Here is a 16,092-nt window from a genome sequence, read left to right as displayed (position 1 = left end):
AGATACTAAATTATTTGTTTAATATTTTTTATATTAGTTTGAAAAATTTGAGTTTTTATGGATATCAAAATTGATTATTGCTTAAGCTAGTTTTTAGATTTTTGGTAGTGTTTTTTTTATACTATGTTTGTCATTCTTGAAGATGTTCTTTTTGTCGTAAATTTGGATGTATAGAGAAAAAGAACATCTTCCCCAATCCGTTTTTGGCACAGAAAAAAGATAATCTTAGCAAAACCAGGCGACAATGAGTGAAGATGGCCTCTTCATGACACCCCTGTCGGCTGAGCAGATAATACTCACTTCAAAGTAAGTGAGGGGGACCTGGAAGCTAGCTAAAACTAACTAAATATATGAATAGGTCTTGAAAAAAATTCTTTCATTATTAGCTAACTCAAACATGGGCACCCACATTTAGGATCAGGGAAGAGGTCAGTCCTCCCTCCTATCCTTTTTTAAGAATGTTGCCATTATCTGGCAATGAGGTAGCCCTCTGAATTTTTTTTAAGTGATATCTGGGTTTAAATATTTTTATAAATCTTTGTCAGAAAACCCCCTTTAAGAATATTCCAGAAAATCTCCCTATCACAGTGGAAAGTTGTTCCCATTGAAAACTCTCATATGGAGAATTTCTTCCATGTTAGATCCCACCTATCCCATGAAAAAATCCTCCGGATAATTCAAATCACGCTTAAAATCTCCCCTGGAAAATATCCGTATGTTAAATTTAGTTGGCAAAGTGACAACAGAATTTCGTGCAGGAATTCTGGTAATTTCCCCCGTGCAAACATTTTCAATGAAAAACTCACCCCTAGAAAATTATCACCATGAAAAATTTCCCAGGCAGAAAATTCCCAATCCCCCCCCCACAAAATATCTAAACACTTCCAAATAATAAATACTTTACATAAATAATTAAATTTTGTAACTTACAGCCTTTCCCCCAGAAACTGTGGGGGTTCGTTTTTAAATGAATAGTTATTGGACGTTTTAACTATGCTCAACAAAATGAATATAAAGTATAGATCAGACGACTTCGAAGGGGAGGGGGAGTTGAAGGGGGCTAGCTATCCTCCAATCTTTTTGGTTACTTTAAAAGGACACCAGAGCTTAGTATTTCCGATAAAGTGAGACCTCTATCAACACGCACATCCATGGGAAAGAAGCAAAACATAAAAACAACAACAAGTAAAAACGCACCTATAATCTTCTTTCTGGCAAAAATACAAAATTCCACATTTTTATGAATAGGAGCTTGAAATCTCTACAGTAGGGTTCTCTGATACGCTGAATCTCATTATGTGCTTTTTATTAAGATCCTTTGACTTTTAGAGCTATCTCCCTCTTTTTCAAAAACCAGGAAACATTTATCAGGAATTTAACTTTTCCTGGGTAACATTAAACTTAGAGAACTAAGTATATTTTAAATCAGCATAAAAGTTTAATTCTTTTGATGCATGTATTGTTATCAAAACTCTCTTCTTAATTTTGGTTACTACTCAGCCACTTCTCGCTTTACTTACAGTTCTTTATCATGAACTGTTTGATACATCCCAATCTTTTTTAAAATTGCTTTTATATTAATAAAAAAGACATAACCCTCACCAGGCACGCATTCAGTATTTTATTTTGGAGCAGGGCAGGCATTTGTGAGTGGGCACAGTTCCGAAAAATAGGAAATAATATATTGCAAATAATATATAATATGGAAGTGTACAACGTCTGTACACTTCCCAGTAACCATTACTATATGTAAACACAGGTCAAAGTTTGTAACTTGCAGCCCCTCCCACTGGGACTTAAAAAGGGCACAAGAACTTTTAATTTCCGTTAGAATGAGCCCTCTTGCGACATTCTAGGACCACTCAGTCGATTCAATCACCCCTGGAAAAAAAACAAACCAACAAATAAACACGCATCCATGATCTGTCTTCTGGCATAAAATGCAAAATCCCACATTTTTGTAGATAGGACCTTGGAACTTCTACAATACGGTTCTCTGATACGCTGAATCTGATGGTGTGAATTTCGTTAAGATTGTATGACTTTTAGGGGGTTTTCCCCCCTATTTTCTAAAATGAGGCAAATTTTCTCAGGCTCGTAACTTTTGTTGGGTATAACTGATCTTAATGAAACTTATATATTTAAAATCAGCATTAAAATGCGATTCTTTTGATGTAACTATTGGCATCAAAATTCCAATTTTTAGAGTTTTGATTACTATTGAGCCGGGTTGCTCCTTACTACAGTTTGTTACTGTGAACTGTTTGATTAATTATGGAAGTCCTTTATCCACTGATCATTTTAATTCACAGCTAGCTACAAACCTATCGGATATAATGTCTAGAATTAATTCCCACAATAATTATTTTTCTTTTTTTTAGAGATTTCAACATGTGTGATGTTAAGTAGGTTGATGCAATAGAGTACCTTGCTGAAGTAGCCCTTCCTGTGTAACAACAAATAACCTAAACAAATTATCACCATATTAGCCTAATAAATTTATCAGAAATGGTATTTTTTTTCCTGGATTGGTGGAGTTTTCTAGATCATATTAATTTTATCACTGCTGCCAATGAGTTGAAAACAAAGAAATATACTATTCATTTCAAATATTATATTTTAATATATAATTTTTTTTTTCAATTGTCTTCTATTGTCAGGGCTCATGGTGTGCTGCCAACTGAAACAATTTGTCCCTACTGTCAGACCCCCTGTTTGCACTTTACTTCTCCGCCAAATAAGGTTTGGATGTGTAACAACTCAGTTGCAATCCCAAAAACAAAAGATGAAACAATGCATCTTCTCTGTAAGTGATAGGAAGGGAAGTTTCCTACATGGCATCAGACTTCCACCAAACAAAGCCATCATGTTCATCACGTTCTATTTGACTGATATGAGAGGCATTGTTTGATAATTCTAGAACTGGGGATTAGCACAAGAACAACTCTGGACTGGAGGTCAATGTCTAGTTAGGTCCTTGAGCATTGGGTAGGATGCCAAAAGCCAATAGGAGCTGAGGCTGTTGTTGTTGAAATAGACAAAAGTTTGGTACAACAGATATATAATCAGGGAAGGATACTCAGCCAGGTTTGGGTATTGAGAGGGTGAGCAAGAGGAAATTTATAATTCCTCTCTTAAATGGTGGTGAGATTTTCAAAAGGAATAAAGAAACTCTAATCCCTCTCATTCAAAGATACATGAGGTTGGGTTCAATAATTATGAGCAACTGCCAAGCAGCACTGCCAAGAGGATGTGACCATCCACACCAAATGAATTGAGAGGCTATGGTGCTCTCTGAAGAAGAATTGCAAAAGGTCAGGGACAAGGAGTGTGTACTTGAGGCAGTACATTGCTAGATTTCTCTTGCTTGAAACCTATGAGCCAGAGAAGTGCCTACATTAAAGGTCAAAATAATACTTATCAGTTATATAATAAAAACTCGGGAAGTGAAATTTGATTAATGTTAATGAAATCAAACAAAATATGAAAAATATAATGGTTTAGAAAACAGTTTAGGCTATATATTTGCAGATTAGGGGGGGGGGGAGGTGGGTTGAAGAATAGCATATATTAAATAGGTAACCTAACCAAACCAAAATACCGACTAAATACATAAATAAAATATAGCTACAATCTATTTTCCAACCAAGCCAAAGCTAATTGTGTGGTATAAAGAAAATGCTTGACCAGTTTCTTGTGTCATGTTCACATCGTTGGCGATCAATAGTGTTTACTATATAACCGATAAGTACAAATTCTCTTCATATAAATTAGTGCATAGACAAAAACAGGAACAACTGCATAGAATAACTGAGATAATTGGGCATAGTTAAAATGACTGAGGAATAGTGGCTTTAAAAGATCCTTTAGGTTAAGATTTTATAACAACAAGCGGCGAGAAACTACGGGTCTAACGAAATAGTCCCTGCTTTGAATATTTTTTTTTTATTTGAAGATATTGACCGAAGTCTAAACAAATTGTTCAATGCTACTCTTTAATAGTCCAAAAGAAACAGTTCCAGAAAATATATGTAGCTAAAAAATATTGAAAACTAAACATTGTTATATATTTCTGAAATTATAATAAAAAAAAAAGAAAACAAAATAAGGAGCAGCATTAAAACTTAAAATGAACAGAAATTATTTCGCATATGGGGGGTTCACCTCCTTGTAATACCTTGGTCTTTACACTAAAGTATTTTTAGTAATTTCAAGTATTTATTCTATGGCCTTTGTGATTTGGGGTCATTCTTAAGGAATTGGGACAAAATTTAAGCTTTAGTGTAAAGAGCAAGACATTGACGAGGGGGTGAACCCCCTCATATACGTAATAAAAACATACAAATATAGAAGTTCGTTATGTAAGTTGATTCTTAAGTTACGCATATTTTTTACTAATGAAAACATTTGTAAAAAATTAGAAGTCCTAGCTGCCTTTTTAAGTAATCAAAAAATTGGAGGGCAACTAGGCCTCCTCCCCCACTCCTTTTTTCTCAAAATCTTCTGATTAAAACTATGAGAAAGCCATTTAGCCAAAAAATGTTAATATACAAATTTCGTTTTAATTGTTTATGTGTGGAGAGCCAAACTAAAAACATGCATTAGCTCAAAGACGTTCAGAAGTTAAATAAAAAACAAGCTTTTTTTTTAACTGAAAGTAAGGAGCAACATTAAAACTTAAAACAGAAATTACTCCAAATATGTAAGGGGATTTTCCTCCTCAATGCCCAGCTCTTTACACTGAAGTTTTTTACTGTTTTAAAAAAGTAGCATCAGTCAGCATTAGTTCCTTGATGCTGACTGTTCAATTAAATTAAAACAACACTTTTCAATTTTAATAACAATAATAATGTGATTTATTGGCTTACATAGCACACACGCTAGAATAAGCAAGTCAGAACAATTACAATGATAAAACAAATATTAAGGGATAAACATAATTACAAAGTTAAATCAATTATTAAAATGGGAAACAAAATAGGGAGCAAAAGGGTTTTTGTACCTCATGGTCAACATTTGGGGACACAAGTCGAGTTGAGTATTTGGAGCTCTACAAACATTAAGTCTTGTATTAGGAAGTATTGGAGGATTTTCTTTAAGGGGGGGGAAAGAGGTCAATGATAGTCATAACTAAGTTACTTGCACCCAAAGTTCATGGTAAAGGATGTGATGTCATGATTCCAATGTAGTAAGTTCAAGTCTAGCCAAATCTTCATCAAGTAGTATAGGATGTCCCCAGTTTAATTTTTATTGCTCTTTTTTGAATACTTTCAATTTTAGAACATTGGGCATTGGTCAACCCAGGGTGCCAGACAGGGCAAGCATATTCAAGACAAGGTCTTATATAAGAACAATAAATTATTTTAAGGTTCTGGATTGATATGGAGAACTGTTTGAGAAGAGAGAAAGATTTAAGGATAAAACTACCAGACTTAAATAAGTGAAAAGTGTGGGACTTCTGTTTAAGGTCATTTTCCAACAGCACACCAAGCAATTTAACTGTATTTAAATTTGGCATGCAAAGGTAAATATTGATTGAGGGAGTATCTTTTTAAAGGAGAATAGCATTAAACTGCTTATAGGTATGCTTAGGTTGATTTTAACATTGTCAAGATCATTCTTTAAGTTGTTAGTGAGTGAGTCAAGTTTAACAACTGAAGTATTTGAGGTTTGACAAAGGTTAAGTAATGTCAAATCATCTGCAAATTTAAAAGTGTTATCAACATTTAGTAAAACACTGTTAAAAACAATCAAAAATGCTAAAGGACCTAATTTAGTCCCTTGGGGTGCTCCACAGGAAATTAAGGTACAACCTGATGAATCTCCATTAGGGAGGACTACACATTGTTCATGACCAGACAAAAAACTAGCTACCATACATAAAACAAAATCTCTGACACCTTGCATTAGCAATACCTGTCTGATGATCCAAGTTGTCAAATGTTTTGCTAATATCAGCAAAAACAGCCTGAACATAGGAACTATTTAACTCAAGATGTAAGAAAACAGTGTCAAGTATACAAATTAAGCAATATGTGGGGCTATGATTTGGCCTAAAACCAGACTTATTTTATCTTGAATATTGTCAAAGAGGACATTGTAAATAAAACTTTCAAAATTTTTAGAGAAAATAGAGGTTTTTTATATTGGTCTGTCAGAGGGAACTTTTATGGTCTTGTTTTTTGGTATAGGTGATATAATAGCTAGTTTAAAACAAACTGAAAAAATACCATCAACAAATTATTGGTTAGAAATTGCAGTTAGAGGTATACTTAAATACTGGGCACATTTCACAATCAATTTAGTAGGGATATCACCTTGGTATACTGACTAATTTGTGTCAAGATTTTCAAGTTTAAGCTGGTTCTGATGTATTTCAATCACAGGAATGTCACTTCCTGCACTGTTGGCTGCATATTTTGAAGTGGTGGGTGAGTTTTACAAACCAAAGCAAAACAATCATTTATGATATCTGTATTCACAGGGTCACCATTACTATCCAGTAAGAAAAACTTTGAAGAGACCTTTCCCATGAGATCTTGGATACATTTATGGAAATTCTTAGGGTTAGAATACAGTGACTTATTGAGCACGTGAGCCCCATGCTCCTTTCTTGCTTAACAGATTTCACTAATAACAATGTTTTGAAGTTTTTGAGATTCTTGGAAAAGTCCTTCCTTAATGAGTCTATCATGTTCATTTATTAGGCACAATTTTTTTTATTTATCCATAGTTTAAAATTGGATTTGCAATTGACTTTTTTCAAGGAGGCACACTCGTGCCTCTATAAAGAGGCAACCCACGACAATGTTAAGCGATCTTCGGTTCCAGTGGTTGCAGAGGGACGGGGAGGGATGCATTTCGTAGCCCGAGCTCCAACTAAGAAACCTGCCAAATTTCATCCCCCTCCAACTTTTCCTTCATGGGGAAAATCTGGCCAAAAGTTTCGACCCATCAACCCCAGCCCCCCTTTAACGTTGTCCGATCAGGCTGAAATTCACAAGTTAAGGTCCCCTAGGGCCCAGGAGCTTATCCGCGAAATTTCAGCTCGATCCGATAACTCCTTCCCTGTTTTCCAGAAACCACGCATAGCCACTTAAAATTCATTTTCTTTTTTTTTCTAGACGCCTACAGGTCACAGCCGACATCGGATCTGGGTGTACGAAGACTCATTCGATGCGGAATTCTCCGAGTAATTTTCCTGGAAAGTTTCGTAGGAAAATCTTAACCCCCCAAAAGTTTCGACCCACCAACCCCACCCCTCTTTTAACGTTGTCCGATCGGGCTGAAATTCACAAGTTAAGGTCCCCTACGGCCCAGGAGCTTATCCGCGAAATTTCAGCTCGATCCGATAACTCCTTCCCTGTTTTCCAGAAACCACGCATTAGCTACTTAATTAACGCATTTCTCTCCATAAGAGCCCATGTTAATTTGAAATTTTTAAAAGTTATTTAGAGTTATATTTACACACATGCAAGTGATTAGCTCAGTCGGTAGAGCGTGGGACTTTTAATCCTCTGGTCAAGGGTTCAAGTCCCTTACGGGCGGTTTTTTTTAACAACATCAAAATAAAAGTGTATAATTTTGATAACACCTGGACAGCTTATCAATTGAGAGATAACAGAATATTAGCTTCTTATGAGCAAAAGAAACATTTCGGTCATTCTATCTATTTTTTTTTCTATTTTATACAATGATTTAAAAGCGGGGGGGGGGGGCGGCAGCCACCCAAGTTCCTCTCCTAATTCCTGTACGAGGAGTACAGGAATTATTAAATTACATCCACCATGGATTGTAGAAAAATGTACAGAAATAATATGAAAAAAACTTCGTTTTCTTAAAGAGTTAAAGAGGCTGCGTCCCAAAGTCGAACCTTAAAATGTACAGGAATTAGAAGAGGCAGTTGGGGGGCTGCCGCCCCCCAAACCCCCAGCTTTTAAAGACTCTTTTGTACAGGTTTTTTGTTTTTTTGCTAACCCCCCGCTCTTGGCTTTGGAAAGGCCCTCTTTTAATTAACAAAAAATTGAAATGAATGAATAATGGAATAACTTCAAAAAATGTTAAACACAAGAGGACAGGAGAACCATTGCGCCGAAACTAGTAATTAGTAGCAATGAAGTCCCCCCACAAAAAAAAACCTGTACAAAAGAGTCTGTAAAAGCTGGGGGTTTGGGGGGCGGCAGCCCCCCAACTGCCTCTTCTAATTCCTGTACGTTTTAAGGTTCGACTTTGGGACGCAGCCTCTTTAACTCTTTAAGAAAACGAAGTTTTTTTCATATTATCACTGGAAAGGTGTCACAGTATAACTGGAAAAGTTCAGCTGAAAACTTAGAAGCCATTTCATCACCATTGGTAAGACATAGGATATTGATCCAAGATTTGGAGCTAAGTTTTACTTTGAATTTTCTAACTTTTCCTCATTTCTTTTTTTTCACATCTTTTAGAACATATTAATTTTATCACTGCTGCCAATGAGTTGGAAAAAAAGAAATATACTATTCATTTCAAATATTATATTTTAATATATAATTTTTTTTTCAATTGTCTTCTATTGTCAGGGCTCATGGTGTGCTGCCAACTGAAACAATTTGTTCCTGCTGTCAGACCCCTGTTTGCACTTTACTTCTTCACCAAATAATGTTTGGATGTGTAACAACTCAGTTGCAATCCCAAAAACAAAAGATGAAACAATGCATCTTCTCTGTAAGTGATAGGAAGGGAAGTTTCCTACATGGCATCAGACTTCCACCAAACAAAGCCATCATGTTCATCACATTCTATTTGACTGATATGAGGGGCATTGTTTGATAATTCTAGAACTGGGGATTAGCACAAGAACAACTCTGGACTGGAGGTCAATGTCTAGTTAGGTCCTTGAGCATTGGGTAGGATACCAAAAGCCAATAGGAGCTGAGGCTGTTGTTGTTGAAATAGACAAAAGTTTGGTACAACAGATATATAATCAGGGAAGGATACTCAGCCAGGTTAGGGTATTGAGAGGGTGAGCAAGAGGAAGTTTATAATTCCTCTCTTAAATGGTGGTGAAATTTCCAAAAGGAATAAAGAAACTCTAATCCCTCTCATTCAAAGATACATAAGGTTGGGATCAATAGTAATGAGCAACTGCCAAGCAGCACTGCCAAGAGGATGTGACCATCCACACCAAATGAATTGAGAGGCTATGGTGCTCTCTGAAGAAGAATTGCAAAAGGTCAGGGACAAGGAGTGCATACTTGAGGCAGTACATTGCTAGATTTCTCTTGCTTGAAACCTATGAGCCAGAAAAGTGCCCACATTATTTTTTAATTGAAGCTAAAAAGCTTTAACCCCCCCCCCCTGGGTCAGAACCCTCACCTTCTTGAGTAGTGGAGGTTGAAGCCAAGCAAGAAGAATATTTTGATGAGGATTCAGATGAAGGGGTATCTAACTGGTTTTAGTTTCCAAGATTTTTCAACTGCAATAAAAAGATTTTTTTTACTTTAAAATTATTGTTTCATTTAATTTTTTTCCAGTTTTTCTGTTTATATGAAAACCATTTGATGTTTTTCATGTTTTTCTGCATTAACTATCATAATGATGAACAAATTTTGGCACTGAGAAAGTGTAGTATATTATTTTGTTGGAAATGCATCCTTTAATTGGACATTTGGAGCTGAGGAAGAAAAAAAATGGCAGAATATGTACAATTTATTTATCCAACTTAATTTTGGAAAATAAAAGCTTATGAATTATTTAAAAATAAAAAATGGATTTGCAATAAAACAGCAAATTTGAAACAAATCTTTTAAGCCTTTTTTATGAAAAAAAAAAAAACTAGAAATATTTTGGTCATTTTCAAGAGCTCAAAAAGGGTTTAAATTTAAATTTTCAATAGAAGCAATTATTATATTTGAAAAGGGCTTAAAAAAGGCATCAAGTGGTATGTTCACTTTATTTGTAAGTCAATAATATGAACAAGGAAAAATTTACTGTCTGCTCAAGCAGAGGCTAGTCTCACACAAATAAGGTTCAGAAATGACTTTGGCCAAGATAAGAAGTAAATTATGCATTTAAAGAAAAAGACACCCAGTACTCAGAATATGACTAAACTTGGGCATAGGTCTTGATTAAAATGCATCCTTCAAAAAATGGGACAATAGCCTCTAATCTAGGACACTATGTTTAAGTAGTTAGAATTGACAGTAGAACTTTACTTTCAACACAAGCTGTTTAAACTGGAAGTTATGCTGCAAAACAGCATAGTTTCCATACTATAGCACTTGGAAATGCTAATTCTAGAAGTGCATCCATTTATGGTTGACCCTCCTCCTCCATGGGGCAAACTAAAAATGCATAAAGTGGGCAGGGTTTTGAGGATGAGGGAAATGTTGGAGTTGTACAATATGAATCAAATTATATTTTAAATACTAATTCCAGTCATCACTGGTAATTTCTGTATAATAGGAAGTTAAAAGATCAATAAAAAAAAAACATCAATTAAAGATGGTTCACTTTCACTTTCAAGTTTAAATTAGCCAGCTATTTCTGAACAAATGCAACAGTAGCTGTTGTGACATTGGCCTGTGACAAAATTGAACCAACAAATCAAAGCAATTAGTTAAATATACCAAAAGGTAGGCACTGTAATGTCCAATTTTGCTTAAAGGTAACATTATCTATAGAGCAAATGGTATTAATCCATGAGCCCAGCAGGCAGTGGGGCAAAGACTGACTGATTAAGCCTTGTTTGCTATGGTCATGATCTTTCATCATTTTGACCCTATTTTCCCCAGAAATTACAGTTAGTTAAGGGCAAGCTTTTGTGGTGTTAAAGTTTGAAGAGAAGATATTTTAGTTTTTTGAAAGTTTTTTTTTTTAATTACTGCATAGAGCTAGATTTTGATGATTACATATTGTTTTGGTAAAATTCTAGTTAATTGACTTCTTGCTATCTTGGAAAGGGTTTAGGTTAGGAAAATGAAACTTTCAGGGATGGGTCTACAGGCTAAAGTGTGACCTGAGAAGGTGGTTTAAAATACCCATATCCACTCATTCTCCCTTTAGAGGGCCCTGAAATTTGCCTACATGACAGGTCTATACCTACTGAAATTTTGACAAAACAACATTTTACCTTAATTTTCAGTTACTAGTTGCTTTTTCTCTGCCTTTAGCTCTGAAAATGTAATTCCTGTTATTTGAGTAGAATTTTGAGCCATATCAATGTTGTTTTTTTCAAAATTTAGGAAATGTATTTGCATATTTTTAAAAACCATATTGAGCAAAGTTATGAAGCTGAAAACAATTTTGTTGTACTTCAATTAAGCAAAACATCTATTTTGCAAGGTTTCACTTTTATAACGCACATATTTTTAAAGATCACCAAAGGTTAGGGCCCTCTTGAGGGAGAAGGAGTGGAGGTAGGGGTAAAATTCTAGTTAATTGACTTCTTGCTATCTTGGAAAGGGTTTAGGTTTGGAAAATGAAACTTTCAGGGATGAATCTAAAGGCTAAAGTATATCCTGGGAAAGTATTTTGAAGTACCTAGCTGAAAGTTTTGTTTTCCTAGCCCAAACCCTTTCTGAGATAGCAAGAAGTCAATTAACTAGAATTTTACCAAGGTAGGTACTGCAAAATACCTTCCCAGGACATACTTCAGCCTGTAGACCCATCCCTTAAAGTTTCATTTTCCTAACCAAAACCCTTTCCAAGAGAGCAAGAAGTCAATTAACTAGAATTTTACCATTGTTTTTATGTCATTATTCATCCATATTACCTAACCTCAACATTTCCCTTATCTTCAAAACCCAGCCCACTTTATGTATTTTTAGTTTTGTTGAAGGGGAATTTTAGAAGGCTGAAAAATGTGTGTGCTTCTGTAATAATGACAAGGAAACAATATGCAATCATCAGAATCTTGCTATATGAAGTGATATTAATTTTCAACAGCTTGTGGCAGAACTAAAGCTTTACTGAATTGGCCAATGATTAAACTGAATTAGTTTTAATTGGCTGACAACAATCTTGAAAAACTGGTAATCTGTGGGCCTGGTCTGCTGAAAAAAATTGGCTTTGAGCATTTAATTTCAGACAACATATATTTAGGCTAGCCTAACCAAGGTAGGCCGCACCTGCATAGCCTAATCAAAGAATCCGCAGAAAAGGGTCAGTTTTCTTTTGTAGGCTATATCTTAACTTTTTTGGCTACTAAATGGCTGATTTTTCTGTTTTCATTGTCATTTTCCCTTGATTTGGGAAAATTGGCTCCAACTTTGCTCTCTTCCCCAGGACTTGTTAAAATTACACTAGACCTACTGTATGAAATTGCTTTAATAGAGAATCTGATGAGTACATTCTTTGAGTAATTTATGAAGATAGAACTTTTAGAAAATAATTACGAAATTTGGTTCAATCTGAGTTTCATATTTTACAAAAGCAGGACCTGGCATTTTCTATGAAAAATCAAGAAATTGGATAGGCTAGCTCACCCAAAATCATAAAACAGAACTTTGATAATACAAATTGATCCTTAATAATATAAATACTTCTTATAAATTCAAAATTACTTAGGCATTTTAACTGTTTTCAGAAACTAATTTCAAAAGTATCCTTTTTTGCAGACATACTTTTCGCCATTATCATCATAAATATAAACTAATTTACTGAAGAAGTGCGACGATAGAACCTGGGACAGACGATGACCGTGTCCGAAAGCTTATTTCACAAAGAATGCTGCATCCAGATGCAGGGTTAATTCTAAATACTCAGTCCGAAAGCTGTTTTCGTCATTTGTTCTTTGAAGCTCAAATCCCTACTCAACAGCAACTTCAGTAGTAGGGGAAGAAACAGAAATCAACCATCAGATTGAAAACAGCTTCCATGTAGCTCCTGATCTTAGGCAAGATTGTCTCTCAATTAATCTGACTCTTTATAAACAACAAATTCATTTTGCCAGGAATGTGAAATTCCTTGGTATGTGGCTGGATAGTAAGTTAAATTGGAATGATCATATCTCTCATCTTTGTGATGCACTTGAAAAACGACTGAATTTTATGCGTGCTGTTGCTGGGCAAAAGTGGGGAGCTAGCCGAGATAGTCTTCAAAAACTATTCTCATCTATAATATATGGAAAGATTGAATATTGTCTCCCTGTCTATTACTCAGCTTCAAAAAAGTTAATTTCTAAAATTGAATCAATAGTTCACCATGGCCTGAGATTAATCACAGGTGCACTAAAAAGTACTCCTATTGCAGCTCTGTTCAATGAGGTTAATATACCTTCTTTAGAAGAAAGATTCTTGAAACTTTCTTCTAATTACTTTATGAAAGTAAATACTAACCAAAACCTCCATGTTCTCAAGGAGTGTCTCATAAATCATACATTTCTCTATGAAAATCGGAAGACATATAGTAGTCCAGCCATTATCAAGTTGGTCTCCTTGCTCAATGGCATAGGTGTTCCTGAAAACCTAATCTTTTCTTGTCAGACCCAGATATCTCCCAACACTCCTAATAGCATTGATAATGTTATAGATATAAAAATCCCTGGCATGGATTTTCCTAAGAATAAAATGAATAGTCTAATCCTTCATCAACTTACACTAGCTAAAATGGTTGAATTTTATAATTGGAAAAAGATATTTACTGATGGATCTGTCTCAAATGATGGGAAGGCATCCATAGGCATTTTTTCTGAGTGGAATGGCTCATCAGTTGGGATTAGAGTTTCAGATGGAATCTCCATTTTCCATGCAGAATGTCTTGCTCTCCAAAAAGCTTTGGATACAGTGCTGGAAGTAGGATCAGGCTCATTTGTTATCTTTTCTGACTCTAAAAGTGTTCTTTCTGATCTAAAAAAGAGGCAAGGAAAAGTTATTCCAATTATTGTTAATCTACAGGGAAAAATTCAGAAAATAATGTCTTCTGATGGTCTTCAACTGAAAATGGTCTGGGTTCCTTCTCACATAAGGATTAAGGGAAATGAAATTGCTGACAGTATTGCAAAACAGGCTATCCACCACCCAATTACTTGGAAGGTTGCTCTCACTGTAAATGAAACTTCAAAGTTAATAACCTCTGCTGCAAGTTCTATTAGAATTAATAATAGATGTATTGCAACAACAAATATTTATGTTTTGTCTTTTGAGGGGCATTATATCCCACATCACCTTATCCACCCAAATAGGAAAATTGCAAACTCTATTTTCCGTCTGAGAACTGGTCATGCAATGACCAGATCTCGTCAAGCACTATATCATCTTACAGATAGCAAGTCATGCCCTTTTTTTAGGTGTGTAAATATTGATGAAACTATAGATCACATTCTCTCAGAATGCCCTCGTTTCACATCTAAGAGAAATATTCTGATCAGAAAAATTGAATCATTGGGCCTGAAGACGTCCACTCCTCTTGTTTTAGGTTTCACTCGTGTTAGTAAAGATAAGGAGTTAAAAATATTGGAGGCATTGGGAGTTTTTGTGTCTTCAACAAAGATTTTCAACTGGTTGTAATTTCATTTTTTTTTTTTTTTTTTTTTTTTTTTTTTTTTTTTTTTTTTTTTTTTTTTTTTTTTTTTTTTTTTCAGTCACAAGAGTGTGGTGAGAAGAGAAGATGATTTGATTTATTTGATTTGTATGTTCTTTTCGTTTCTGTGATTTTAAGTTTAATTATTGTTTGGTGACGCAGAGGGCGAAAGCCGAGCGTATTTTCTCTACAACAACAACAACAGCTCCTGATCACTTTGCTACTACTGCAAATTAAAGTACTGTACATTCTTTTGCTCTGTCTGATGGAGGAGCAATTTTTTTCTCTTACAGATAATGCATGCACAATTGTCAAGACTTTGATTTTGGATAGCTTAGGTCAGACACTGGGTATATCTAGCATTCACCATAGTCTTTGGTAGGCCTATGCCTAATAATAAGTAAGGCCCATGACTTTCTTATGATGGCAATCAAGATCAAAGGTCATCACTAGATTCAAGGATCGAATTTTCTCTGGCCCTTGAAATCTAGTGGTCATACAAATTGGGTGATCATTAGATTTGTAACATAGTGCATATCCACTTATGCATTAAATATATCTCTAGAGAAAATAAAATGTAAATTTCTCCAGAACCATCTAGACCATATCTAGTAGGCTAATAGAACTGATATTTTCCATTACCAAATTCCTGCTAAGAATCAGAAACACAAAGAATTGAGATTAGAAGGGAGTTGTGTTCATAAGCCTTGATTATTTAGACCAATTAGCTTTGTCATATATTTTACCACCTTTTAGCTGAATTCTTTTGTTTTACATTTGCTTTGCTAAATGCCAAGTTTAGAGAGTTATGTTAATATTTTTCTTGCAGATCAGAACAATTGTCTTTACAATTCCTTCTGTTTAAAGCATTTTAGAAAGATTATAAGTGCACCATGGGCATATTGCAGTCTCAAATGAGCTTGTGGAAAACAAATAGAATGCTTAAAATGTGCCAAGTTTAGAGAGCTATGTTAATATTTTTCTTACTGATCAGAACAATCATCTTTACAATTCCTTCTGTTTAAAGCATTTTAGAGATTATAAGTGCACCATGGGCATATTGCAGTCTCAAATGAGCTTGTGAAAAAAAAAAAATAGAAAATATAATTTTTCTTATATTGTATTATTTCAAGACTAGATTATCACAAAACTAAGCTTTCATATTGCTTATTGTATCTTAAGTAAATACAATTCCTGATGGAGTTTTGTTGATACCTGTCTTAAATTTAATTTTTCTAAATAAAATGCATATTATTTATGGGCAGCAACTATGACTTGAGTTTTTTTTTCAATATTTTCTTTTTTCAAACAATTTTCTGTGGTCACATTTGTGTTCCTTCCTATGTGGCTTGCTCTCTAGCTTGAGAACCCTTTGTCCAAAGGGCACAGGTTTAATTATTGGCATTACCAGTTTATTTGGTTTTGTGACAGGGATCAGTGATGTGACTCTGTTAGCTCAGCTAGAATTGGCCCAACTTTAAAAGGTTACCTAAAGAAATGTGGAGCAGAAAGGGCATCCAAAAGCATAGGATGGCTGGCCCCTAGCTTCCTATTGTACTTCCTGGCTAAAGGACCACCTGGTCCTTTACTGGC

At 34.9% G+C, this 16,092-nt stretch overlaps 1 protein-coding gene across 1 annotated transcript; it reads left to right on the top strand.

The window, feature by feature from the left end:
* The first annotated feature begins 244 nt into the window (after positions 1 to 244).
* Positions 245 to 14,486, top strand: LOC136030775 (uncharacterized). Its single transcript, XM_065709818.1, has 2 exons — positions 245 to 306; positions 12,779 to 14,486. Exons 1-2 carry the CDS (start codon positions 245 to 247, stop codon positions 14,484 to 14,486), a joined length of 1,770 nt encoding a protein of 589 aa, XP_065565890.1.
* The last annotated feature ends 1,606 nt before the right edge of the window (positions 14,487 to 16,092 follow it).

Source organism: Artemia franciscana, chromosome 9 (assembly GCF_032884065.1).
Source record: "Artemia franciscana chromosome 9, ASM3288406v1, whole genome shotgun sequence".
Classification (NCBI taxonomy): Eukaryota; Metazoa; Arthropoda; class Branchiopoda; order Anostraca; family Artemiidae; genus Artemia; species Artemia franciscana.
Note: the sequence above shows the minus strand (reverse complement) of the source record. Positions and strands in the feature narration are given on the sequence as shown.